Source organism: Nesoenas mayeri, assembly GCF_963082525.1.
Source record: "Nesoenas mayeri genome assembly, chromosome: 7".
NCBI lineage: Eukaryota > Metazoa > Chordata > Aves > Columbiformes > Columbidae > Nesoenas > Nesoenas mayeri.
The window spans coordinates 19,969,397-19,996,359 of NC_137551.1; the positions used below are offsets into that span (position 1 = coordinate 19,969,397).

The window sequence follows — 26,963 nt, forward strand, 5'->3', positions numbered from 1 at the left end:
CTACAGCATTCTCCTGCCACAGGTAGCTGCAGGTTACTGAGGAACGGAGGAGAACCACACTGCACAGCTGCTATAAGTTTTATTTACACAGGAATTGGTACTAGTGGTTTTAAAGGACAGCTTGATCCTTCTATTTACAGTTATATACAGATTTATAGTTGAAAAGTAAGAAAACTGTACAAGATAACACAAAAATATAAGACAAATTGGATCCAATTAAAGTAGTGAATACATAAGTTAAGAAAAATTTGACATTTAAATTTCAATTTGTAATGTTATGAGTAGTATATATGTAGTTTTTAAACCAGATAGCAATGTAAGTTACACCACACTAAATCTTTACCCCAGTTATGTAGACTCTGCTTTTAAACACCAGACAACTGGAAGCCTCCTGCACTTAAAAATACATAATGATAAATTTTGACTTGATTTCCACAGAGGGACCAGTTACAAAAACCCACATGTAAGGAATTTATTTACATTAAATATTAGCAAAAATGGACCAAGAAAGTGCAAGTGTTCCTCACCTGCAGTGCTATCCATTTTAAATTTCCATCCCCTACAATCAGAAGTTGTTGTACAGCATCTTTGAGAATAGGAAATGTTTGCAAATATCTGCCATGACACATACAATATGACCTCATGTCTCACAGTTAAAAGATGTTAAAGAATTAAGTTTCACTAAACCAAATGCTTTTTGGATTTCAGTATTGCACACTAATAAAAGACAGTATCAAGAGTGATTCTGTGTCTGCATTATGCCAAAGTGTTAAAAGTGGCTGCTCCTTTGACAACGCAAAGTCTGCAGATAACTCTGCCAGTTCCTAGTGTTCACCATTACATAAAAGTATCTCCTAGTTGGAAACGGCTCCGCAAAATAAAACTTCTGGTGGCAAAACCCTTTCACAGAATACCTACTGCATTTCTAACAAGCCTCACAACCAATATACCAAAACTAATGCTTAACACCACTTGCTTTGAAAACTGTACACGCTGAAAATATTAGCCCTGATCTTACCACTGTTTAAAATTCAGATGATTTTTGCTCTAACAGGTTTGGGCACAATAATTCCACAGTTCCTGAGTTAATTACATTTGCCCAGACTGAAGAATGAAGCTGCAACTTAAAACAAAATAAACACAAGTAAATAAGACAACACCCATTCCCAAATTTTAACCATCTTGGAACATAAACATATTAAACAACCTTATTTGGTCCCCAATACTTTCAAATGATTAATTTTGGAGGTAATATTTGTGCCAAAGCATTTGGTTTGGATAGCAGTTTTGGGGCCTTAAGATTTAACATTTCCCTCATCCCCCCAAAAAAGTGCCTTTGTGGTATTCGTAAAAAACGTTATGCCTCAAAATTTTTTTGAAGTACCAACAGAAGTTATTACAAATGTTTATTGCATTGAGCTGATTCTTTTAAAGTATTAAATATGAACTCCCCCACTTCTCAGTTTCATAGGTTTTAGTATTCTATCTGAAAACAAATCTTCCCACGACAAAAGCTAATACTGGCAAAAGGGTGAAGATTTCATCAGTTCATTACTCCACTGAGAACTGTGCCGGTTTTCCATCTCATTTTCACATTTTCTATAATGCTTTTCCACATAGAAGTGATGTGAAAACTCTTATCATCAAGTGGTTTTCCACATTTTCAATTGACCTCAACATTCCGACAATTAGCTTTTCAGTGCTGGGCTATGGTTCTTGTCCCCTTCTTTGTTGTCCTTCATCAGTGAGGCAAACACCTGGAAAAGTAAGTTATTTAATGAATATTTTAAAAGCCAGTCTTATAAAATAGATCAATATTAACCACCACAATATTATCATGGAAACTGATTTCTAGAGTAAGACACCAGATAGGAAGTGCCCATTGCTCAGAAGTCAGACATACAGCACAGCCATTAAGAGAAGTGCCCCATAAATTCATGGGCCAACGTGTCTGTTTTTATATATATATACACACACTTCCTCCAAGAAACTCACCTGTGCCCATTTTTTGTTACTATTCTGCATCTGAATAGCTGCAATACAACTAAAAAGCTTTTCTGATGTAATGTCTTCTGGAAGTTTTGTTAGAAACTGTGCTATATGAATAAAGTCCATCTGTAGGAGAATATCTTCATATAACCGAAGGATTCCTAACCCTGTCCTAAACAAAAATTCTTCTCCATCTCTACAGAAAACGTCCCAGACACGACAGGCCAGATCAAGTGGTAATGACTTGCTGTAGAGTGTAAAAATCCTACAATTGAGAAAAAAAAGGCACAATTATAACTTTAACCTATCTCAGAAAGAGCAAAACACAACCTCCTTTAAGTCTCAGTTACATGAGCTGAGAGTTAGCAGATGACAAATTATTTCATACGTTCTTATTTTTACCATTATTTCAAAGATCCACAAGTCTCCAGTTCTTGGTCAGAACCCTACTCTGAAACCCACGTCTTTTCATGCTACAGGGAACCTTGAATTTGAAAGCCATCTCCTTTAGAAAGCTCTGACTAGAGAAATTACAAACACCTTTACACTTAAACAGGGTAAAATAAATAAATAAGAACTTAACCCTTCCCATTCTTTAAGCCAGAGTTTAGCAGCTCTGTAATCATTTGTTTCCTAAACTAAATCTAAATCATCTCAATAGGAGGCTACATCCCACTGATGTACTAATGAGAACTCAATAACTACATTTCCATGATACATTTTGAATTTCTATCCACGTTAAAAATTGCCAACATCTAAATACAGTTGGTGCTCTATTCTCACTGGGGAGAGCCCACTTGCACTTCTTAGTGCAAAGTTTATTTTTAAAAATTATACTCATTATACATGGGCAGAGAGTTCAGCCTGCTGCATGTACCATATTGGAGAACCCCTCCCATAAATTTGTAGTGGTTCATTTGATACAAAGCATGGCGTTCTCTGTTTCCCCAGCATTCCTGCTGGGAAGTGATTCAGGAACCTCAGAACGCTCCTTACTGCAGACTACCACCACCTCTTCCACTCTCCTTTTACAAGAGGAACTCTTTCTACTTCAAGGCCATCTGTGGAACATGTGCAGGAATAATGGTGTTCATTTCTCATGGGTAATTGGAAGCAGAATATTCTAGTACTTCGTATAGTGGCACTATTTCCACGCCATATATACCTCTCTCGATCTGCCTGAACTCTCAGGACTGCAGCACACTCCTGACTCAATGCTGCTGTTGTATAACCTGCTCCTGCTGAGACTGATAAGCTGCATCTTATAGCCAAAGTTCTTCATACTTCAGTACTCAGATGACATGATGGTTTTTATATTATTTAATTCTACTCAATTCAATTTACTCTGTTAGAAACTTCTGACCTCTCTAATAATACTACAATGAAGTACTTTTTCTCCACACACAAATGCTTATGAATGACATTCTGTACTTCAAGGATGCTGCCTTTTGCTATAGGCACATAACATAGTTTGATACTCTCTGCTTTAGAACATTCATTACTTCAAAATGTTCACTCTATTTCCAACCTTATCCCTTCCCAAACCAGGTCCTAAATGTTATTTATCCTCCTCCTGCTTTGCAGCAGTTGATGATGTTCATTTCATCAAGTCACAATCAGTGTAGCAGCCTTCTCTCCCCTACTTATGTTACACACAGCTGTCTTATCTGTAGCAACAAGAAAATGAGACACAAGACACACAGGACTCTTGTGTGCCTCCTTTTCTATCTGAATAGATGTCGTTCCTAATCCCAGTTCATAAAATTTGAATCCTACCAGTGGAACTGCTGTTGCAGAAAGCAGTTCACCACAACTTCACAAGACCTAGGAAGCTAAGGTACATAAGCACCTATTGAATGCTTTTTCTGTGCTGTATTTCTATTGCTGAAAAACCTATAACAAACTGGAAAGTGTTCCAATAGTTATAAGATTAGATTTGCTATGTTCTCTGAACTCACCAGTCTATCAAATATATGTCTGGAGTAAGACTGTATGATTTGAAATGAAGAAACAATTTGGGAAGATTTTCTTCAAAGAATACTTCAAAGGCTGCAAAGTATTTCAGCATCTGTAGAGACAGTAAAGCACCTCATAAGCAATCATCAAAAGAATGTTTAGTTGTAAAATAACACAAACACTACCAAAAACTAAGTATGTCAACATAGCACAATGTGACTTCTTAGGATAAGTACGAGTATTACACAGTAGGATGTGTTCTATGGATTAGTATCTGGTATTTTCAGTTTTGTAACTAGAGGTAAAAGTTCTCCATTATCCAACAGAACAAAAGGAAGTCACCAATAAATCAACTATGCTTCAAGTCAAAAGAATGTTATGGTTCAAAACCAGAAAACTGTGCATACCATGCTGTGATCCACACGGAAAAAGGCCAGCTGGCATGGCTTGTTTAGAAGGTTAGCAAAGGCAATGAAAGCATCTGCCTCTTCCAGATTGAGAATGAGCACAGCAGCAATGAAGGACATCCCTTGTACCTTCAAGGGGGAAAAGCATTGGGTAAATCTAGGTGAGTAGGTTCAGTACATCTTATATCTTTGGAAATGCAAATATTTACAGTCTGCAATACATAAAAAACCATTGCATAACACTTCCTGATGAACAGAAACAATACGGATAAATAATTTTTATGCATGCAGACAATTCTATTTCAGCAAGACATAGTGTGTTTCTTCAGATGGCAGTTATGGGTGACTGATGGAAGTTCTGGGAGGTCTCACGATCACAAGTCATTGGGACTTGGAATGGAAGAAATTAAAAACCACACAGGATGTACACAAAGCTCATAAGAGACAAAATTTTGCCTTAAGTTCATTGTTAAGCTATGGGAAAAGCAGACATGGAGAAAAACCTCACATATGGGACAGTTTAGACCCAGACAGATATGTTGGAATTGAGACAAAGTTCTGTTTCAGAACAGTCAATATATAGCTTTCCACTTGCCAAATAGTGTTTGTTCATATACATAAAAGCACTTTTAAGTGGTTAGCTACAATGCAAGTTTACATTTTTCCACTATTACTCTCTCAAAAACACTTTAGCCTGCAGTAAAAGTGAAGAGCATTATTCTCGTAGTTGTTAACTGATGAACTGAATACTCATTATTGCAAGAAATAACAAATACTTATATATTATAAAAATAATTTTACCCATTTCGACTGCAACGATGTTTCAAATGCAACTTCTGCTGTTTCTAGGCATTTATGCATTAAAAAAAATCCACTTAGTATTTTACCCAACTAGGGAAAAAAGTTCCACAGCTTTGCATTTTTGTGCAACAGATGGGTGTGGAAATAACATTAAATTTACCGCCATATTAACGTTAAAAGAAAAAAAAAAACACCCTATAATCAGCAATATCCAGGCTAGTTGTGTTCCTCATGAAAAAGAGAAGACCTATCCATGAAAAATTACTCATTTTCCTTTTAAAACTCCACCCTGAGAACTGCCAAGTTTATAATCTCACTTAAAGAGTACGGGAGGGTCTCTGAAAATGAGGTCACAGATGACAGTATTCAGGGCTGAAAAACATTTGAACATGAAAAACCAACTAGATATTGATGCAGAGTCCCAAGTATATCTGATTTAGAGGAAAACACACCCTATGTAAAGTAATGTTTTGTTACTTGGATCAGACTTAAAAGTCTTCAGGTTCTTTTTAGCTGAGAATCAATGAGAGCTTGTGAAAGGTGTTCCTAGCTACTGCTAGAAAGAAAAAGGAAAAACGCATCTGTTTGTTATTAACTGCTTCTGTAAGCTGACACCATTCAATGTTAGGTTTAGTTGGCTGGTTTGTGGGATTCTTGCCAATTTCATATGGGTGGGTTTCATTGGTGGTTTTGTGTTTGTGGCTTTTGTTTGTGGGGTTTTTTTACACACAGTAATGTTTGATGCAAACAATCTTATTTTCACTGTACTCAGCTGAGGCGATTAACTTTTGACAACACCAATAAGGATTTTCTGGAGTTCAGGACATGTGGTAGTGAAACAGAGAGCGTGTGGAAATGGCAGCAGTAGGAGCAACACTAGGACAGAAGAGGCCGAGGTCTCACTGTAAGTCTGCTAGCATTTTGGGTTTTCCTGTATGTACTGTGGGTCTGTCAAAACTACAATGCCTTGTGAACACACCCATTTAAAATTTTCCATGCAAGCCAGATAATATACTCACCCTTGACATTCAGTTACATTTTCAGCTATTTCATTGTCTCTAAGAATTACCATCACTGTAACTGCTATGAAATGAATCAATGCCAAAATTGACTTTTTTAAGTGCCAGTAGAGTAAAGTTTAGATAACCTACTTATTTAATACATTCTAATACATGACATCCTACATTTATTTACATGTTATAAACATTTTATAGTAAATACTTACATATCCCACATCTGGTCTGTAACATGTATATGCTCCTAAAACGCTATGCAGGAGATCATGATAAGGACCACCCTAATACAAGGAGAGGGAGTAGATAGAGTTTTTTTCAAAATCACCTTATAAATATAGGAAGGCAACAAGCCACTGCTTTAAAATACAAGTCAGCCAGTAAATTCTTGCTTTGTTCACATCTAGAATAGTACTAGGTTTTACTCTACGCATTACCATGTATGGTTTTGAGATGTTAAAGGAAAAGTAACTGACCAATAATCCTATGAAATAATTCATCAGAAATCAGTACTTAATGGAAAATGAGGATATCTGATACACATCCAGGGTTGGTTTTTCCTTTTCAGAAACAGTAGATGGTTTAATTCTTAATAACACAAGTTACTGTATTACAAGAGTGAATGCTATTTGATACACACGTGTATGCATATAGTCCATCTATATAAAAATCAAAAAGCCTGAAAATGTGTACTAAAACAAGATTTCAGTAGAAGCAGTGAGAATATTCTAATTTTGCATGTAATTTCACGAATATTAATAAGAACCACACGCATTTTTTCCAAGAGAACGAGAGTTATAATTCAAAGCGTCCCTACTTTATTCTCACACAAAAAAAAAAAATTACTACTTGCTGTTGTGTGTAGAAGAGAACTAATTCTACTTTTGTTGTTTTATACAAATAGTTTCTAAAAACTATTCCAATATTTAGCCAGCTAGGTTTCTTTTCTTGTTTAACTATTCAGAAGTTTACAGTTGTCATAACTTAAGTTACAGAAATCTCACCTTCTGGAAAATATACAGGGATGGAAATGTGCGTGATATATCCAACTTAATTAGCTCCAGACTGGCCTCACGATCAGCAACAGATGCACCCACATCTGCAAGCAAAACCAACACTTATTAAAACTGATAAATTTTACAGACTTCAGAACAAAACTGCCATAGGCACATAAAGACTTTTAGGATCTAAGGAGAAGTTACCTAGTTCAAACTCTTGGAATGCATTTCTACAGTGCTGTACGTCAAGAGCTGAAGCTGCCCATTGATACCTGGTGTAGGCCATCAGCTCCAGAAAGTGAGGGAAACGATCAGCAACTACTACCTGTCTACTCATTGTTTTGCAAGTCACCTTTATACCATTCAGACTTTAAAATAACAAGTTACCTTTTCCTTCTGTATCACACTCTGTCCAGGCCCAGACTGACCCTGCATTCTCTCGAATTTGAACTTTGCCCAGCTCAGTCCTCAAACCCCTGTTTTCTTTCGTATCTTCTACTGTGACTTCAGTTACTGAGTCTGTGCAAGGGCACAGAGAGCACTGCTCTTGATCTAAATGTGAGCCAGTGACATCTCAATTCTCAAATTTTTCATTCCTAATCAGCTCATTTGGTGGCTTATTTCAACCAGCAGCATTGAAATATACTCTGTATTCTAGAAAAAATAAAAGGATTAATTACATAATTATCACAAGAAGCTAGCACTTCTTCATCTGCAAAGTCAAGCAGATGACTTTTGAAGTCATGCTTTTCTCACGTCCCACTTTTACTGAAGGTCACTAAACTATACAGAGCAACTTTACTGAAGTTTCCAGAATTGACCACACAGTTATGATCTGATCATTACATTACATTACTTCTGAGCTCTCATTAGACCCAGACTTTTGTTGCATCCTTAGAAGGAGTGGAATTCCTCAAATGCAAGGAAAAAAGGCAACATTCACTGAAATTCAGCTGTCCCTTGAGTTATCTCTACCCTGTCCTCTACATAGGGATATGATGCAAATGCTAGTGACAGCAAGGAGAAAAATACAGATGGCACTTGGCTCTTTCAGAGGGCTTAAACCAGTCAAGAGCCACCTGGGAAGTGGAAGATTGCAGAGTCTGATGAACAGGCTAAACAGAACCTGCTCTGCTAAAACCTGGAAAGCAGCATTTTTGTCCAGTCCTCCTAAAACTAAGATAGTTACATTCAGGAGTGAGTGGGACTGTTGCAGGTTGTGTTAGGGGAATTTGGGAGAAAGAAGGTGATTATTATTATAGAGAAGGAGCATAATCTAAAATGAAACGTTCAAGAACTGCTGCTTCCCTTCTTTCTCTCTCAAAAGGAACAGGTATTATATTGGTTAATTTGGGATAGTATCCATTTAGTATATTCACAAGGAAGATTATAATCTACAGTACAGAGCATAAGAAACTCTGGATTTATGCAAGAAATTCAGTTCAACTCCAAAAGAGAAGTTGCTGGGGTCTTCTGAACAGAACTGACAGATAACACATCTTTTGCTGAATGTCTTGTCTTCAAGACACAAAAACGTATTTTTCATGCTTTAATCTTCATCTGCCAAAAGAGTGTGTTAAAGATATTTGAACAGGAAAAACCTTCAGAATGACTCAAATATGTTAAATGAGGCTGAAATAATTGATCTTCCAGATTTTGCTACCAAAGATCAGTAAAAAGCACAGTGAGCTGGGTTGCTTTTCAACCAGAGATGAAAATCCTATTACTCTAAGTTTTCCCTTATTACTACATTTCCCAGAACATCTGATATAATCAAATTGAACCCTTCCCCTTTTCATTCCCATCCAGAACTACTACCTTTCCAAAATAAACAGATTACCTAAGCCTTCCCCCACGCTCAGCCCACACAGCCACAACAACAGAAAAAACAATCCACCACCCCACAAACCAAGGGGGACTGCAAATGTGTTTTCCAAGGATAAGCATATTTACAGTCTCATACACACACAGTTTTTTTAATACAAGTTTCAGATGAGTCACAGAAGTTGCCTAAAGAAGACCTGAATAATTTACAGTTGAAGTGGCAAACTAATCAGGACAGGCTACGGCAAGTGCAAACAAAAAAGCATGGTTTGCATTACAATGACGTTTTCTTTCCCAAAAATAGACGAGCTCAAGAAAAAACCCAAAAAAATATATATATAGCAGCTGGTGCTGACAGTATAATATAAGACAGCATTTTAAAAATTAACTGTTAATAAGCACAAGGAGTTAATGTTTATAACAAGGACTTCTGTACCATTAAAAACATCATTGATGTTATTTTTAACAGAGAGAATAGCCACAGGAGACAGCAATATGCCAGTGATAAACCACCGTTACACATACAAGTGTGATAACATCCCCACTTAATTGATCATGGTTGCTCAGATAGCCTTTCCTCCAGGGAAACCCACGTGGGATCCAAAATGTGTACTATGTTATATGTTCTTCACCTTTCAGTTCCACAATCAAAAACCAGAGAATATTATTTTTCTTTTCCAAAAGTGTGGAACTGATATCAACGTAAGAATTATCTAAGCAGAGTTAAACAATAACACACACTGTAATTTAATTTTCCATTTCTTCTTTTGTATTTGATCTAAAATTTTCAGAAGAGTTTAGTCCTGGCATTTCAGGAATTCAGAGGAAAACACATTCATCTGAAAGTGATCTAGCACATGCAATATTTCAAGGCATCTTTCATTGATATAGTAAATACTGTTAAGCTACTCACTCACTGACTTGTTATAAGAAAACAAACATTTAAGTAGGGAATGCCCCAGAGCTCTTTTAACCAGTATTCCTAATGCTGCAATTGCAGCTGAACTTGTGAGACTTTCTGGGTTTGTAACAGTGAATAGGAGGCTGTCAAGCATTCAGGAGATCTCACCTTCTATGTCATTCTCAGAACTTGTCTCACTGAAGCTTTTCCATCGTTCCTTAGCTCTTGACAAGAAGATTTCATAAAGTTCTGCAAGAAAACAAAACCAAAGGAACAGATAAGAAAAGCACCCATCCAAAACAAAAGCACACAAAGTATTCTTGGCTTTGATTTTATTGCTTGGTTTCATCTGAACCATGGAGGGCGGGAGGAGAATCTATTAGGTGGTCACCCCTAACCACTGGAGTGCCACTATGTCCAGTTTTACAGTGTGCACTGTATTTTGCTTTCTTCTATAGTGAACAGGCAAATTACAAGAGGGAAATCATGTCTTAAATAATTCAGATGTTTATTTTTGTGAATAGGTTGGAACACTTCAAGTTCATCAACATAATTAGTTATGAAATAAAGCAATTCCCCTTTCCATCTCCTTAAGAAAACAAAGCTACAAATTCTCAATATTAAATATAAAAAATATTTTTTGGGGGGAGCGTCACCTTAACTGTTATGAGACTGAAATGTTTTTGTAAGCAGGTTTGGATAGTTTCCATAATCTACGAGGATATAATGTCCAATGGTTTAAAAAATAAAAAAAAAGCCAGTATACTCTCATTTATATGTTTTTAACAAAGGTTTAAGTTTTTCTTTTAAAATAGCCAAGTTAATTTTGCATTAAGATGAGATCTGTTCATGCATACCAGGAGTGATATTTAATTCGTTTCCCACAGCCAGACTCCAAACCTTGCCACGTACACTTGGGGGTAATCCCTGCCACCACAGCTCTCTAACTCTTCGGGTAGCACGCCTGAAATAGGAAAAAAAGCACATTTCATATTGCTCTGTAATGACCTCTCACTATATCACGGCAACAAAAACTGACTTCTTGACAAAAAAGAAAGGAAAAGGAAAATAGGGTATGTGGTTCCTCTGTTTCCAAAGGAGAAACACACCAGCCTTGCCTCATTTACACAACAGAATTTTACTTACATGCCTTCCCAGTTAGGTAGTATTTCATTGACCCAGATCACCATAGCACTAGCGATATTATCTTCTTGCTTGAAACGCTCTCTCATTATTTTTTTCCTTTTATGTGCTTCTTTAATTTCTGTTAAGCATAACATGTTAATAATTCTATATTAGTGTATATAAAGTATTGGGTAAATATTTCAGCTATTATCTAATTATTTAGATGATGCCTGAAAGATATCAAGGGTAAATTACAGTTGTGCAGGAACCAGCAGGTACTATTTTCTGTTGAGTGTAGGTGTATTTCACAGGATTTTTTTTTTAAATTTAGGCTATCTTTAAGTTATTCAAATACACGACAACTTCAACAAGCAAAAATCTGGCTAGAAAACTCTTGGCACTCTTTTCTGCAGTACACAGAATGACTAAAAAGCAAGCACATCATTAGCAATGTTTTTCCTGCAATGAATTTCACAGCATGTTCTACCAAAACCTTACTTATTAGACTAATCAGGAATTCTTATAGATCAAATTATTATATAGAAGTGCAATTCTACACCCATTTTAAAAATTATTAAAATTTTAATGAATTTTCCACCTAAAAGGATTATATGTTTTCTTTTCTGGAAAGAGGACCTGAGTATCTGAGACAAAGCCTCAATGCTGAACAGGAGAAAAGTATTCTGCCTTCTGTTAGAAGAGGATCATTTACAGATTCCTCTTATTAAAAAGGCTAAAAGAAAGACGGAGCAGTGCTATCTTGACATCACTAAGAACCACTGTGAAATTGCAAGGCATTTTCTATTTATGGATGCATTAGACACATCAATAGAGTAAACATGCCATTCCTGGTAAACTCATACAGCTGACCAGCTTCATTAAGTTTTTACTGAAGCTTTTTGTGTAGCAATAGTTAATAAATACTAAGGCACACATACTAACACACCACACATGGCTGACCCTCCAAAGGTGCAGTTAAGAGACCACGGGCCACAGATCACACCTTGTAAGATGCACAACACAAGAGTGAAGCAAGTTGTCAAATGCCTGAAATTCTTATTGCATCTTTCAGAGTGATTTACCACAGATCCATAGAGGCTCAATCAATACAGAAGCTTGTAACTCTGACAACAGCCCAAGTACAACATGCAGCACGGATTCTTAAAATAGCTTATGCCCTGGATACTAGGCACAAGAATACGGAAGTCCCTTCAACAAACTGTTCAAAGACCTACACGGTACCAGATGCTATAGGTATGTTTAATTAAAAAAAAAAAAATAAAGGAGATCTATCAGGAGTAAAATGGTTCACACAAGTACGGCTAGTTGGAAACAAAACAAAGTTTTAATCTGTCTTCACACTGGAATTTATCTCAAATTCCTGAAAAAAAACCCACCCAGATCTTTAGGTAGTCAGCTTTATTATACTTGGGCTCTCAGTGGCAACTGCAGCAACATAGCTTGAAAAAGAGTCCAAGTGCACAGAAAGTTTCTAGCTGATCACATTATACAAGTATTTAAAAAAACATCGTCAAGTTTCTACTTAAAAATTAAAGAAAAGGTTAAACTGACTTCTGAACCTAGTTGTGTTCCCTCTGGTGGAATAAGAAAACAATTTGATAATTGAGTTCTGTTACTGTGTGCACACGTGTACTAGAAAATAACCTAGATATTAAATAAGGTTGTTGTTGACTGTACCTACTAGCCTAGAAGCCAGGAATTACTTTATTTTTGCTCTACAGTTAACATACCTCTTTTTTTTGCCTCTGCCACCATCTCATCATATTCTTGTCGGTGACGTAAAGCCTCCTCCACTGATTTGGCAGGAAGATTTCTGAAAACAAGTTGTTCCTGAATTCAATACATACAAATGACATTCTGAACCACTTCAAAACAGGCTTTAATTTGGCTTCTAAGGTGAACTCTGGGCTTGTCACACTACCAGTGTTTCAGTAACAGCAGTAGAAGACTGACTCATTCAAACCTACCAGATGTTTACTACTTCTGTTTCAGTTCATCTACAGCTTTCAAAGCAGGGTTATTAGACTGGTTGAAAAGCTGGAACGATGTTCAAATGAAGTTTGCATGAAGTAACAAAATGGAAATACTGATCTTCTATCCAGATATTTATTCCAATGCATTTCTGCACAGGCAAATTTTAATCATTAAATATACCTGCATACTGATAATCCATTTGTTCATCTGAAATCTATGATTATGTATTTTTAATGAAAGGTAAAGGTTTTTATTCATTACAGTTAGCCCTTTAAAGCCTTCCTAAGAGAAGACAGGTTTGCTACAGGAAGAAAGGATAGATCCCCATTTATGTCAAAGCTAAAGCTAAAGAATCTTACTGGAGAACTACAAGTTCACCAGCTTAAAATGTGTTTGGTTTTTGGCTGCATAATGATCCCCTAATTGTCAAACAGACACTTCCTTTTGACCAAGCAGACTAATTCCAAAGCAAATCTAAACACAACGTTTGGTCTCAGTCTCTTACCTCATCCCTAGTCTACTTTGGTTCAAAATAAACAGACAACAGTTTTGTCATTTTAATATGAAAAACAAACAAACAAACCAACCAACCAGCTTTCCATCTCCTCTTGCACAAGCAGGAAAAAAAAAAACACAACAAAAAAAAAACCCACCACAACAAAACAAAACAACACACACCAAAAAAAACCCCAAAAGAACAAAAAACCAAAACTGTATTAATACTTTGAATGGAAGAGAGAACAGTATATATTTTCAAAGGATGAGACTGTGGCAATACATTGCACTGGCACTCCAATTTGAAATGAGCAGAAGTGTCATTTGTAAAAATACATTTATGTTAGTTTGTAAATTGTGATATTTTGAAAGTACAGAAAAGCATCAGCAAACCAGTTACTGCATATCTGACTATCCACCCGATAGTAAAAGAAATAATGTATTTTTTCAAAAATAATAATAGCAATCCATACCTTCATTTGATATATTTCCATCTCAGCATGGAATGAGCTTATATACCACTACAGAGAGTATCAAAGGAAACACTACATGTTCTATTTTAGATTTCCCAATTCAAACTGCTTATAGCAAACATTTAACAGTGCCATCACAAGCTTTCTCACGGTAAAATATGAAAGCTTTGCTCCCTTTGCTTTCCTCACAGCACAGCACGCATTCCTAGTCAGCAGGTCCTCCTCATTCCTTCAAGTTGCTAAGACTGTACAGCTAAAAATACCGACCAATTTATTACCCATTTTTCATTACTATTCTTATCTGTACTTAATGCAGTTTTTGTTGCATCTTCTGCTGTTGCCTTGCCTTCAGCTGTAGTTTTAAGGAGCCACAAAAACAACTGAAACAGGGGCAAGGAACAGTTTCAGTGAACACGATCATCTTGCTGCCAACAAAGACTTCAACTGTAGTTGCCAGACACAAAATGAGCATTCAGCACTAGTGACAGGAAGGTATTTCTTGTGTTTCAAAGACAGTTCCCACTCCTGCAGCTACCTACCTAATACTTTTTTTCCTTTTTTAAAAACACTCTTCTGGTGAGGCAAGTCCCGGTTTACTGAAGTGACAACTGCCACTGCCTTCCCACCTGGTCTAGGAAATTAAGTTTCCAGGATGGGGGAAGGAGGAGGAGTGCACATTGAGAGGGCAGTGAAGAAATCCATAAAAATCTTTGCAAACTTTCCTGATTGAGGATGCCCACAGCACTGTCACAGGCAGCTGTGATATACAGTAGGTAACAGAATGGTGGCCCCATTACAGTGAGAAATAATTCCTTATATAGACTATAGACCTCCTGGAGGTTTTTGTTAGTCTATTATCTGGGATGGAATAATACAATGATACTTTCAGGTAAGACTTGAGAAGCTTAGCTCATCAAAAGCATATATAACAAATTCAGTCATCATCAGTTCCACAAGAGATTTGTACTTACGCTGGTCGATCCTCCAGAATCAAAGCAGTAGTCGAGAGTGGTTCAAATTCAATATTTTTACGTCTTGCTGTTGGGGGTGGAGGTTTATACATTCTTCCTGTCCGTGCTTCATATTCCTAAATAACATTATTGATAAAAATTCAACCTCAGATTTCAACCTCACTTCTAGTTACTAAGTATAATATTACTTGTTTAACTTATGAAATAATGTTAAAATATATAATATTCAATAATTTAAGACAGCAAGGAGCTAACAAGTTGTAATTGTTTATAGCAAGACTGCAGGTTTCCAAGACTGCTAAGTAAAGATGAATGAGAAAGCAGTTTTTTGTGTCAACTTAATCTTTGATCTATTCTAGTTCAACATTACTACTGAGCATCCAGTGATCAGTTACAATGAGGAAGTCTACATAATCTTCCTGAACCAATTAGTACACAAGTATATTTAAGTAATCTGAAGTTCACAAAACAAACAAACCACCACACACCTCACACAACAAACACCAAAAACCACTAACCAAGAACACGTGTCTCTTTCCATTTCTTTCCCCTTAATTCTATAATAGTCACCTTAAGATCCGGTGCCTCTCAGGTTTCTGAAGCCTTTAGGAAGACCATCAAACTCACATTATCCAGACCTACCTACACTATACTCAGTGACAATGTAACAGTATTTATAATTAAAAGTCTGTTTCACATCATTTCTTTCTCAGAGGTTAAAACACGCAGTCTCCTTAGGAAAAAATATTTAGAGCCTCCAGTACACAGAAGATTCTGAGAAAGAAAGAATCCCATTCCTTTTCCAACAGAGCAACTCAACAAAACAGAAATATGAGACAATCTTCAGCAAAAGGCTAGACAGAGCCAGGTGAAACTTCAAATCTCATGTTCCCTCTCTTTTAGCCTTGGTAAATAAAAATTTACTGCCAAGTTACTAGGAAACCCATTCTTACAAGCCAGCAAAGCTTCTAAGGTTATCTGTGAGAAGACTTTCCACTTATTCCCAACCAAGTGAGCTTGTGGGTTCACACTCTCCTTAGGCATGAAGGCCAATACTAGTTTCCCTGCAAGTCTTCCACATGCTGAATTTCAAACATAGAATACTAAGAGCTGAAAAGTAAAATTCAAGATATTTTAGTAATGTACTTTCACAGATCACACAGCTCTATTCTTAAGCACAGCCAAGTGAGCTCTAACTTGTCCAAGCTTTTTTGTTAATCTAAAGGCAGTTTGTTCTTGTACATCTGTTGCTTTAATAATTGTGTAAGTTCAGTCTCAGATTAACCACAATATCTTACGTATAAGTCACCAAAAATAAAAAGAATTATCATGTATCTTCCCAAACAAACTAGTCTTCTCTAGAAACTGTTCCCAAATGACCCTCACACCTAATATACAGCTTCTTGTGCACATTAGTTCTCCCAGGGAGAAACGGAGGGCTTTACATATTCTGTGTTCATTAGTAGCATCACAGAAACAGAGTTGACAACTCTAAAGTTATTATATAGCTTAAAAATTCAGTACACAGTAAGTCCACAAAGTCAAATGGGAAAAGACCTCTCAAACATGACAATGCAGCCTCAGATTTCTAGAGAAGGCACAAAGTGTTCGCCCAACACTAAGGTTGCTAAAAGCTTTCTGCTCCACAGCCTCCTTACCCTGCCCATTTTGATGATCTCTAACAAAATTTCTGTTCTTCCACATAGGGCATAACACATTAAGGGATCTGAAAAGTATAATCTCAATGATGCCATGTTAATCTCGTCTCAAGGGGAAGTTATCATAGAAAATCTCTGAGGTTAGAAGAGACCTCTGGAGATCATCTAGTCCAGTCTCCCTGCTTGAAGCAACGTCATACAGCAGGTTGCACAGGGCCTTGTTCAGCACAATTTTGAGTATCACCAAGGATGGAGATTGCACTCTTGCTAGGCAGAGGCTACAGCAACTGGTATGCCCATCCAAGTACTAACCAGATCCAACCTTTTACCTTCAGAGGTCAGAGATCAGGTGTCATCACAACACTAAGGGCATACACATTATATGCCTCTATACATATTTTCAGGTCCTGAGAAGTTATCTGGACTTCTTGCCCTTCTCTAGTTTGTAGGAGTCAGAACAACAGTTTAGCTCAGGAGAAAAGGTGACTGCACCTCCACAAAACAAGGCAAAGAATAGTTTTGAAATATTTTCAGTATCTGTTGAAGTGACTCCCACCTCCACCCCAGCTATCCTTCCAGCCATCCACCCCTTTACCTGTTGTATCTTACTCTACCCTGTGGCTGTGTACTAAATATCTCATTTTGTTAGTACCCTGGAAAGTCACACATTCCCACTAAATCCCTAATGCTTTGAAAACACAATGACTTTTAAATTACTAGCCAACAGTTCTTAAATACAACTTAGTTCTAAAATATTTCCAAGTCTAGCAAAGAAGAGTATTTACAAAAATTGCCTAGAACATATTCCTCTCCTGAAGGGTAATACCTAAGACAACTTTTGATCGAAAATAATATGCATCCAACGTAATTTGGCACATTCAAACAAGTATCTTGAACATCTGGACGTATAGGATTGATAGAGTCCTGTTGTAATTCACAAAGGCATGAGAAAAAAACAAATTGGAAACTAACATTCACTGTATGAATGAATATACACATTAAGTGTAAAATTATTTCATCCACCTGAAACTATAGAAACATTATAGGCATTTCTGCTATGCTTTATACCTCAGGCTAACCCAGTATATTCTGAAGTTAGGAATGCATCCTCTGGTAGCATCCAGGCTGCAAGTACCACAGCAAGGCAACCCCTCATATTCTTGGTACAAGTTCTGATTTACTTTCACACTTTCCAATACTTTGTAATAGAAGCCACAAAATCAAGTTCATTTAGTGGTCAGAGATTAGGAAGCTCAAATGGTACCAACCTTTTCAACATTCCTACATACCTAACTTGTAGGAAAGTTAAATTAAAAAAGCATTGCAAGATGGATGTTGGAAACGAAACTACTCTCACCTTTTTATTACAAGCAACACATTTGAATAATGCTAGTGCTTCTGGCTATTGTACATGCTAGGAACTGATATGCTATTTCCAAGGCAACAAAGAAAGGGATTTTCACAAAAGGCAGAACTCATCACCCAACTGTGTTTCTGGAACTACCCTTCATAAACAGTTGGTTTTTGCAAGAAAAGAACACATGCACAGAGAGGAAAAACACTAAGTGTTACTAGAAAGAGTCAAAGCAGAGACCAAAATAGCTTCAAGCTCAAACTGTCATAGCTGCACATTCCTCAGGATGAAATACAGTCCAAAGTATCGGAACTTTCCAATAGAAGATGCTGCTGCTTCAAGAAGCCCGTGCTCTAGGAAACTTACTTGAAGGTGAGATCCTGGAACCATCAGACATGCACCAAACTCATTCATTTGTGCAACTAAAATATCTTCTTTTTTTGTGGAATATTTTGCATTACTAGAAGCATAGAATCCCATAGCCTTAACAATGCTTTTGATACAGAATCTAAAATTCTTCACACAGGATAAAAAGCTTCTGCTGACATAGAATTTCACTTCAAAAGATGTGAGCTAAAACTCTTCTTTAAAAGGTAAAAATACAGTTTAAAGTTAAATGTCTTGTCAAATGTTTAACATGCGAGGTATATGCCAGACCATAGAATTGTCGAAAACTAAGATTCAAGACTATGTAAGACTTGTTTATGGGGAAGAAAAAAACAAAACAAAAGTGTCACACATATGGTTTCAGTAGTTTAAGGAATTATGTTAAAAAAAATTGTTATTACAGCATTAAGAGATACAGAACACAATCTCAAAATAGATGAAGAAAACCAAATCTCAGCTTTACTACAAAGTAAGTATAGTTCTCTCCTTATTAAAGCTGGAACTGCATTGTCTAATCTACTGCCACTAATAAACCTGTTAACAGGCCAAAAGCACGTTTTTCCCAAAAATCACAGTGACAATATATTTAAAAGCACTTTAATATATGGAGGGATTTGTATTTCCTGTATTTATTCCTACAGAAATATAGATAAACATATTAACCTTCAGACAAGTAATACATGAATGGGGCTGGGGAAAAAACGTCTTTTGTAACTTATTTTAACAAAGAAATAAAACTGGCATACACACAAACTATTCTGGTGTTTTAAACAAAAGAAAAATAATAAGCCTGCACAGGTCTTTATTGCCTGCACCTTTTTGATATCTACATTGAAAACATAAAAAACTGAAGTTTCTTTCATCCTGCTTCAGTAGAACCATATAGGACAGCTAGACCACTCTGGGCTATTTTGAATCTCTCTGAGCAGTACTGGATTACACTGTGTAACATACACCATAATTGCGCATCGCTGCTTCTTCCAGCATCTAAGCAAACTAACTTACAGAAAAGAAAACCAGCTGCATCGCAGCATTCCAAAAGCATTAGTTGACCCCAAGGAGGGCACACTTGTGAGTATAAAGTATGTAGCCAAGTGTGCACATAATGATTCAATTTTAGAAGATAAACTTGCATCTACAGTCCCCAAACCATACAGCTTTAAAGCAATAAATACTGACAATGGAATTTTACATGCATCTTGCTGGGATAAATTTTAATCTATCTAGGATCCAACAACGATAGCTAAACTCCTGGAAATGAGTGATAAAAGCCTTGGATTACAAGGATTGTGAGAGTACCTACAGTCCTGAAAGTACCAATAATACAGATTAAGCACCCCAGACCCAATTATGTTTTATGTATGCTGGAGAAGAAAATGACCCAATAGGTAACATTGAATTAACTTTTACTACCTTAAGGATTGCCTCTATTTCCAGTATGTCAAGGCTTACGAATACTTCTATTAAACAAAGCATACACCCTGTATATTACTGTTTCTCTTCACATGCTTTACTACCCCCAAATTCTAAACCTGATACTGAAACAGATTTTATTCAAGCAATCATGACTGCTGTCAAGGAAACAACGGGGAGTGCCGTATAATCTGCAAGTTGTTTTAAACCTCTCTCTACACACATGTGCAACTCTAGAGCGGATGGGGGTCTAAAAACATCTATATGATTATTTTCACAGTGTTGTAGAGCTAACTAGAAATATCAGAGAGATCATCTCCCTTCATTTCAAGCAGAGTTGATCATGCAAGAATGGAAACATTAATATAATTGCTTAGGAAGGTACCCATCTAAATCACTTCAATAAAAAGTAAGAAAATTTATGTAAGAAGGATTTCTGCTAATGCGTAAGGATTCACTCCAGTGTCATCATGTGTCGCCTTCAGGTTAAATGTTAAAATTGCTGAGCTAGAACTGGTTACAAGGTGATTAAAAATGAAGTGTTTATAGCAATAGTAAGTGCCACTGAAAAATTCTGTGAGTCACACACTATACATTTTCCCAGAACTAACAATGCCAAATGCTATAAGGACAGACAGAACAGTAATTTCTTTCCTAACTTGCCAGTGATATAGGAAGAACCTATATTGAAGGAGGGAAAAATACTAATCTTCACATAGTACAAGAGAACAACCAAACAGACAGTGAAGAGTTTCTAGGTCAACCTTCAAAAGTAACATCATCCATCTTAAGATGTTCATTTACCTTATTTTTTCCTCAACTGGGCATTTAACAAGTTGCATCAAGTTTCATCTTTTGTTTATTACAAAACAGCAATAAAGAAGAGCTGAGAGTGGCTGGACCATGTAACATGAACCACAGGCATCACATACAGCTAGCAGTCACATTACTGCTTCACTTCACAAAGCCAGAGTAACAGACCCACAGAACTAAAAAGCTAAGCTTGTACTATTCCTGTTCGACACAGGAATACTCCTGTTCAACATTAAAAGTTTTCAAAGTAACAGGCATGTGCATTGGGCCAATTCCAGAAGGATACCAGCCACAGCATTAGAAGACATAACAGCATCTAACAAGTCTCAGTAGCTATGCATTTCTAGGTTTCCAATTTTACACTGGAAATAGAGACTAAAAGCCTCTGGAGTTCTGAAGTGCCACTGTTAATAGTTTGTGTGACTTAGTGATGGGGGAAAAAAAAGATTCTAGGATATCAGTTTTCAAAGCTAATACAAGGTGTTCAAAAATATTACAAATTAAGCCTTTTAACAACTTTTACCATTACGCAAGTTGGTACAGCAAACATAGAAAGTAGATTAACGTCAAGCTCTAGCATTACCTATTTCCTACTATTCGAGAACATGCAACACAAACAATAATACTCTATCACTTTAAATTGTTAGTGAGACTCATGTGCGAGGTTTATTTATTTATTTTACTAATGGTATCTAATGAGTTGATGGTTAGTGCCATAAAATATTCATGCTAATGTGAAAATGTGATGTTTGTTCTATTTTAATGAGTGCTACATAGTCCCATGCATGGCATTGAATACAACTAGAAAAAAATATATTAAATTTCATACCCCTGTGTTTAATAGACTGAGAGCAGATATTGACGCAACACTGCCAGAACTGTCATCCTAATGAGAGAAACAGAAGTAAAGCCTTAGTGAATATATGACAGAAAAGACCATTACAATACAGCAACATGTAAGTCAAAATTTCAATTCATATGTAGAGTATTTATACTCTGTGTTTGAAGAAACATAGATGTGGCTGCTCCTCCTTCTCCAGCTCTCAAAACATACAAAAACACATACAAAGACTTCCCCCTTGTGCAAGATGTGTATAGACATCTATTGGACTATTCTTCTGGCTTAACTGAAGCTGTATATTTTCTACAGTCGGCACCTCTGCCCGAAAGGAGATCTTTTACTGTGGCACTTCAAGTGCATAACAGATGGCGTTCCCTGATATACTGTCTCTCCCTAGTCTAGATCACCCATAAAAATTAAACTTACTTAGACACCGGCCTTGGAAGATAAACTGTTAAAAAGAAAAGAACAAAACATTTTCTATAGGCTGACACAAGAAAACAGAAACTGTTTGCTCTGAAAATCAATCTTGAAGACCCTGCTTTCACTTCTCATGGAAAAGCCAAACAGAAAGATGGGGAAGGGGGGAAGAGAAAAAAAAAAAAAGTCATGGCTTTTACACATCACATTATAGCACCTGGAAGAAGGAAAATTATCATGCCTTCAACATTATTTCTGGACACATCTGCAGTGTTCTTGTACCATGCATAGCCCAGACTAATAAAAAGCATTTTAAAGGCTTTCTTCTCCCTTGCTCTTTTCTCCTTTTCAGCACTAAAGTACCCTACCAGTCTCACAAGGATAAAAGCTACATTAAAACAAAAACAAACAAAAAAACCCCACCACCACCCACACACAAGAACCCACCCACCACAGGAAACACACACACACACACAAAAAACCCACATATACACCACAACTTTTAAAAAGTCCACAAAAGACAGCATCTTTACTACACAAATCTTTTTGCTAAATCCTACCCTTTTGGAATTTCATACAGCCTACCTAGATTATGATTTTGCTATCACAGCACCTCAAGCTCAGTAGCATAAGTCTGCTTAACCTGCACAAGCTCGCTTCTTAAGAGAAGAAAAACCCATTATTTTTATCTGTGTCACCCTCTGCTATCCCTAAGTAAGTACCTGCTTAAGAATCACTCCTGTGAAAAAGCATCTAGTACTGTATTTACCTACTTCCTTCACATATTCAGTACCTAGATTTGTTGACAACCATGCTATATTCACTTTGCAAGCACTGTTAAACTGAAACACAGATTGCAGGGAAGAGTTAATATTGCAAGTTAGGTCTGTGTCATATGAAAACTGATTCAAAACGCATCTGTTCCTCTGAAGAGAAACCTCCAACAACTCTTGTCCCTGAGAGACCATGGGAGTTCTCCTGATTCAGTGAATGCAATTTTTCCATTAGATCTCAGGCTGGAGATAATGACATCGGAAAAATATGCAAGTGAAGACACTGAGTTTTTTGGCCCTGAAGTACAATTTGGGTTGTTTTTTGTTGTTGGTTTTGTGTTCTTCCCCCACCTCCAATTTCAGAGCCACCCAAAAATATTTTCAGAGGTTAGTTGTAGGACAGTGACCTAGTCATCATAATCAAACTTAGTATTTAATGGAGTGTCTAAAATGAATACCTTCCATTTTGTACACAAGGTGACAGCTTCTGGAAAAGATGGCTACACTTCTGAATAAGCAATCATTTCTAAATCACTGCAGGCTTTTCATGGTGTGTCAGATTTAAATAAAAAGCAAGCTTCTCCCCCCTCATTTAAGACTGTCACTAACAGTACTTTGTTAAAAATGCTCATGAAGTGAATTTGATGATTTACTTTTGTTTATCTTGCAATGTGTATTTCCATTTTTTGAGTTTACCTTAATTCGGGCATATTAGGAAAAAAAATGGCCATACTTCTTTAAACAAATCAAAAGTATCAAAAAGTGCTTTAATAAAACCCAAGAGCTAAACTTAATGACTTGATATCCAGAATAATTTTGATCATAGATTTAAAGTTCTTTTATCATGAGCAAGAAAAAAATGAAATCAAGCTTGCATTTTTGAACAAAACTTGTACTCCAGTCAATACACACCAAAATGTTACGCATCAGCCCACAAGTCGTTCTCTGCTTTAAATGCTTCTGTATTAAAATATTTCAGCAGTCTAATTTAAAGCAGATCTCTGTACAGACCAAAAGAATTTACCAGACTGATCATTAATGAACACATACTTCTTATAGTAGCCAGTGTTATTAGCTGCAGTTCATGAAGGAAGGCACACTTCCTAAAACCAAACACATTTCACATTTGCAGTCCTAAGGAGTTGCTGTTTTCCCTTTTTAAAAAACAGTGAAGGAAGGAAGCCCAAAGGAGGGAGATGTCCAGCCAAAGAGTTGGCCTCAATCACATCCTGCCTGGGCAGCTCTAAATCCGCGGAGAGCCGAGCGTGCCAGCAGCTGCAAGTGGGGAGATGCTGCTGCCAAGAGCTTTCAACCCCTGACCCAGTTCGAGCTGGAGCATCTCGGCCCAGGCACGCTGCCGGCAGCACGGCTGCGGGGACCCTGCCGGACCGCGCCACCTCCCCGGCCAGGAAAACCATGCCGGCTGCTTTTCGACAAAAGCATTTATCATCCACACAGGCTAAGAAACTTGCAAAGAAAATTATTTACAGTAACTTTCATTCGACAGTCTCTGAAGGCAGAGCTGGCTAGCATCGCTGTCTGAAAAACGTCCGCAACAGCATCCCAAATTAAGTTTCCAGCTTTTCTTGGAAGTTATTCAGGATATTAGAATCACCACCTGAATTCTCTGTAGAGGCATATATAGCAATGTCTAGTTGATAGACAGTGACTAGGAGCCATAAGCATTCATTTAAATGTAATTATCAATTTACTACATCATCCTTGCCAAAAAGATAACATGGGAGGCTTCCATCAAACAGGATGGAAATAGGGCACATGAGCTTTACCACCCTCTTGACTATAAATATTATAATCTACAACAATGCAAGTTTTTTTCTTGTTTTACTAATAGGGAAGTCGTTTAAGTGTCAAAATATTGCCATAAAGCTTTGATATTAAGTATTATCCTTACCCAAAAGACTTCCTCTTCTTATTAATTACAAAGCTTTTCCTGTTGTGAGTTAATTTTTCCTGCAAAAAGGCTTTTTGAGATCTCATCCTTCATCTCAAGGATGCTGACTCATTACTGAGTTTCCTTAATCAAGGGTTTATTTGCACCCTGCCAAATCTGGCCACTGGCATCAGTAAAGTCACACAAGTCTGTGTCCAGCCACAGAGAATGCCGTAGTGTCCAGGAATAGCAAGATTTTTTGCTAATAATAAACTACCATAAACTCCCTCACATGCAGTTTGTATACAGCTTAAGCTCATTGTGCTTGCATAGTCTTACACCTAGAAGCACATTTTACAAAAGCGCTAAACAGCGAGTAGCCACTGTTCTGACCAGATGGCTAAAAAGATATTGGGGAAAAAAAATGTGAGTTTTGTGCTTCAGATCACACTTGATCCATTGACTTCAATTTAGAAAGACAACATGGAAGTTTGTAGACACTCCACATAGGATATGAAGTATTCAGCCAGAATTACTTGTGAAAAGAACATATTGAGCTTTAATCACATTTCTACCAACTTCTTAAAGGCTTCACAACTGCATTCTTGCCTATATTCTTCTCACATGTCCTGCATAGTGAGGAATTTAATCTAGGGGTTTCACTCAGCCATTCAAAAGTGAAGATACTATTTTCTACTGATCCTCAATAACCGAGTGTGCCTATATTCATTCTAACCCATCATCAGCTTAGCAAATTTGAAGGTTTTTGAGAAAAAGAAACCATTGGCTTTTCTTCAAAGGCATATGTGCAAGGAGATATACTATAAATTTTAAATACACATGCAAGAGATCTGACATATGTTGCATATGGAGACATTCGGGTCACCTCTCAATTTAAGAATCAAATTTTCTCAGGTATTGTAGAGCTAACTCTGTGCAGAGTATACCATCAGTCTGCATTCTTCTTTGATAACTGTATATCTTAGCTCATGATGCTTTAGATAAAGACCACACATGCTTTAGCTAAATTAGAAGCTAGAAGTATTAGCTATTACTGACACATTACTCAAGATTATATAAATCCAATAGTGACCCTAATCTGGCAATCATTATAACAGAAACCACGACTAGTGGCCAGGACCAACTCAATCAAGTTTAGGAGATAATACATTGTTTTAATATATTTGCTTTTCTGCCATTACAGAGAGGTTAAAAAAATGGCAACACTACAGTTTAGAAGAAAAAGAGTCACTGAGGGACAGCAGGATAAGAAAATAAGACTATTTCTGCAGATTATGACTTGGTCTCCAGCACAAACACATTCATTACTAGAAAACGGGAAGCAGATGACTGGTGGCATTGTACACATTCTCCATTCTTCAGGATGGAAGAGACATCTGGATTTTTACCACAGTGTTTTCATATCACAAGGCCAAGACCATTTATCTGCAAGTAGACTAAGCAAGAACACTTGCCTTCTCTCACCCAAAAAGCGAAACCATTTAAATAAGGAAATTTGTATTTGAAAATGTTGAAAAAGCACCCAGTTTACTTCAGAGTAAATAGCACTTTCTGCAATCGCATAATTTTCCTACATTTCACTGTGTTTTGCACTTTAGTTGCTCCCAAAAGGCCCTCTTCACCATGAAGCTCTTTCTAGCAGATCACTCAACACGGCTTCATTCACAGCTACATTTGTACCTACCAAACACATCAGCTTATATGGAATTTGAGCAAGGAGACAAAGAGAAAGCAGCTCTCAAGAGATTAAAGTTACTGTTTGCACCAACATGAGGGGCAATCATACTTCTTGGGTCAATAAATCCTTCAACTTCAGGATCACATGTTACCATGAAGTTAACGATGCATTACCAATTGCTTGTCTTTGAAGACTATGCCATTTTATTATTATTTTATCTAATTAAACAGAGATTCTGCAAGAACAAATACATGGAAGTACAACTCACTATCAGGGGAAGCAAATCAGGATTACCTTTATGCGGTAACCTAGTAACTCTAAAACAAGTTCAACCTACAGTACTATTTTGAAACAAAAATACCTTGAGTGAGATTACAAGTGTAGATGAAACAAGATTACATGTTTCACAAAGAATTCTAAGCGATTTGTCACAAGTTACACACATTGTAAGCCTTCCAGGCCAGAACAACTATGGGAATATGAGTTAGATCACCAAAAAACAAAACCACACACACACACACAAAAAAACCAACCACCATACACAAAAAAAACAACACCAAAACCAGTTTCGTAACACTACAATGCCCAATAATGTTTTATGAGGATAAATTTTCCTAGATTAATATCTAGTTTGAAGACGAAGAAAAACTGAATATGCAACTATGATATTATTGCACTAAACAGGCAAAAGTAACTCAGAAGTGAACTTCATAAAGAGTCTTCCCAAAGCACTGCATGGTTGTACAGTAACAGCATGGAGATAACA

The 26,963-nt window shown here is 36.8% G+C and overlaps 1 protein-coding gene across 1 annotated transcript in view; it reads right to left on the reverse strand.

Moving 5' to 3' along the window:
* Positions 1 to 690: 690 nt before the first annotated feature.
* TBC1D12 (TBC1 domain family member 12) overlaps positions 691 to 26,963 on the reverse strand; it is a gene marked incomplete at its 5' end in the record, with an annotated part of 43,945 nt that continues 17,672 nt past the window's right edge. Inside the window, 12 exons of the mRNA XM_080348156.1 lie at positions 691 to 1,757; positions 1,996 to 2,254; positions 3,948 to 4,057; positions 4,353 to 4,481; positions 6,379 to 6,450; positions 7,171 to 7,265; positions 10,058 to 10,138; positions 10,747 to 10,853; positions 11,036 to 11,153; positions 12,766 to 12,848; positions 14,949 to 15,064; positions 21,403 to 21,459. Of these exons, the coding sequence (XP_080204282.1) occupies positions 1,689 to 1,757; positions 1,996 to 2,254; positions 3,948 to 4,057; positions 4,353 to 4,481; positions 6,379 to 6,450; positions 7,171 to 7,265; positions 10,058 to 10,138; positions 10,747 to 10,853; positions 11,036 to 11,153; positions 12,766 to 12,848; positions 14,949 to 15,064; positions 21,403 to 21,459 (1,296 nt within the window). The 3' untranslated portion in view covers positions 691 to 1,688. The remainder of the gene's footprint in view (positions 1,758 to 1,995; positions 2,255 to 3,947; positions 4,058 to 4,352; positions 4,482 to 6,378; positions 6,451 to 7,170; positions 7,266 to 10,057; positions 10,139 to 10,746; positions 10,854 to 11,035; positions 11,154 to 12,765; positions 12,849 to 14,948; positions 15,065 to 21,402; positions 21,460 to 26,963) is intronic.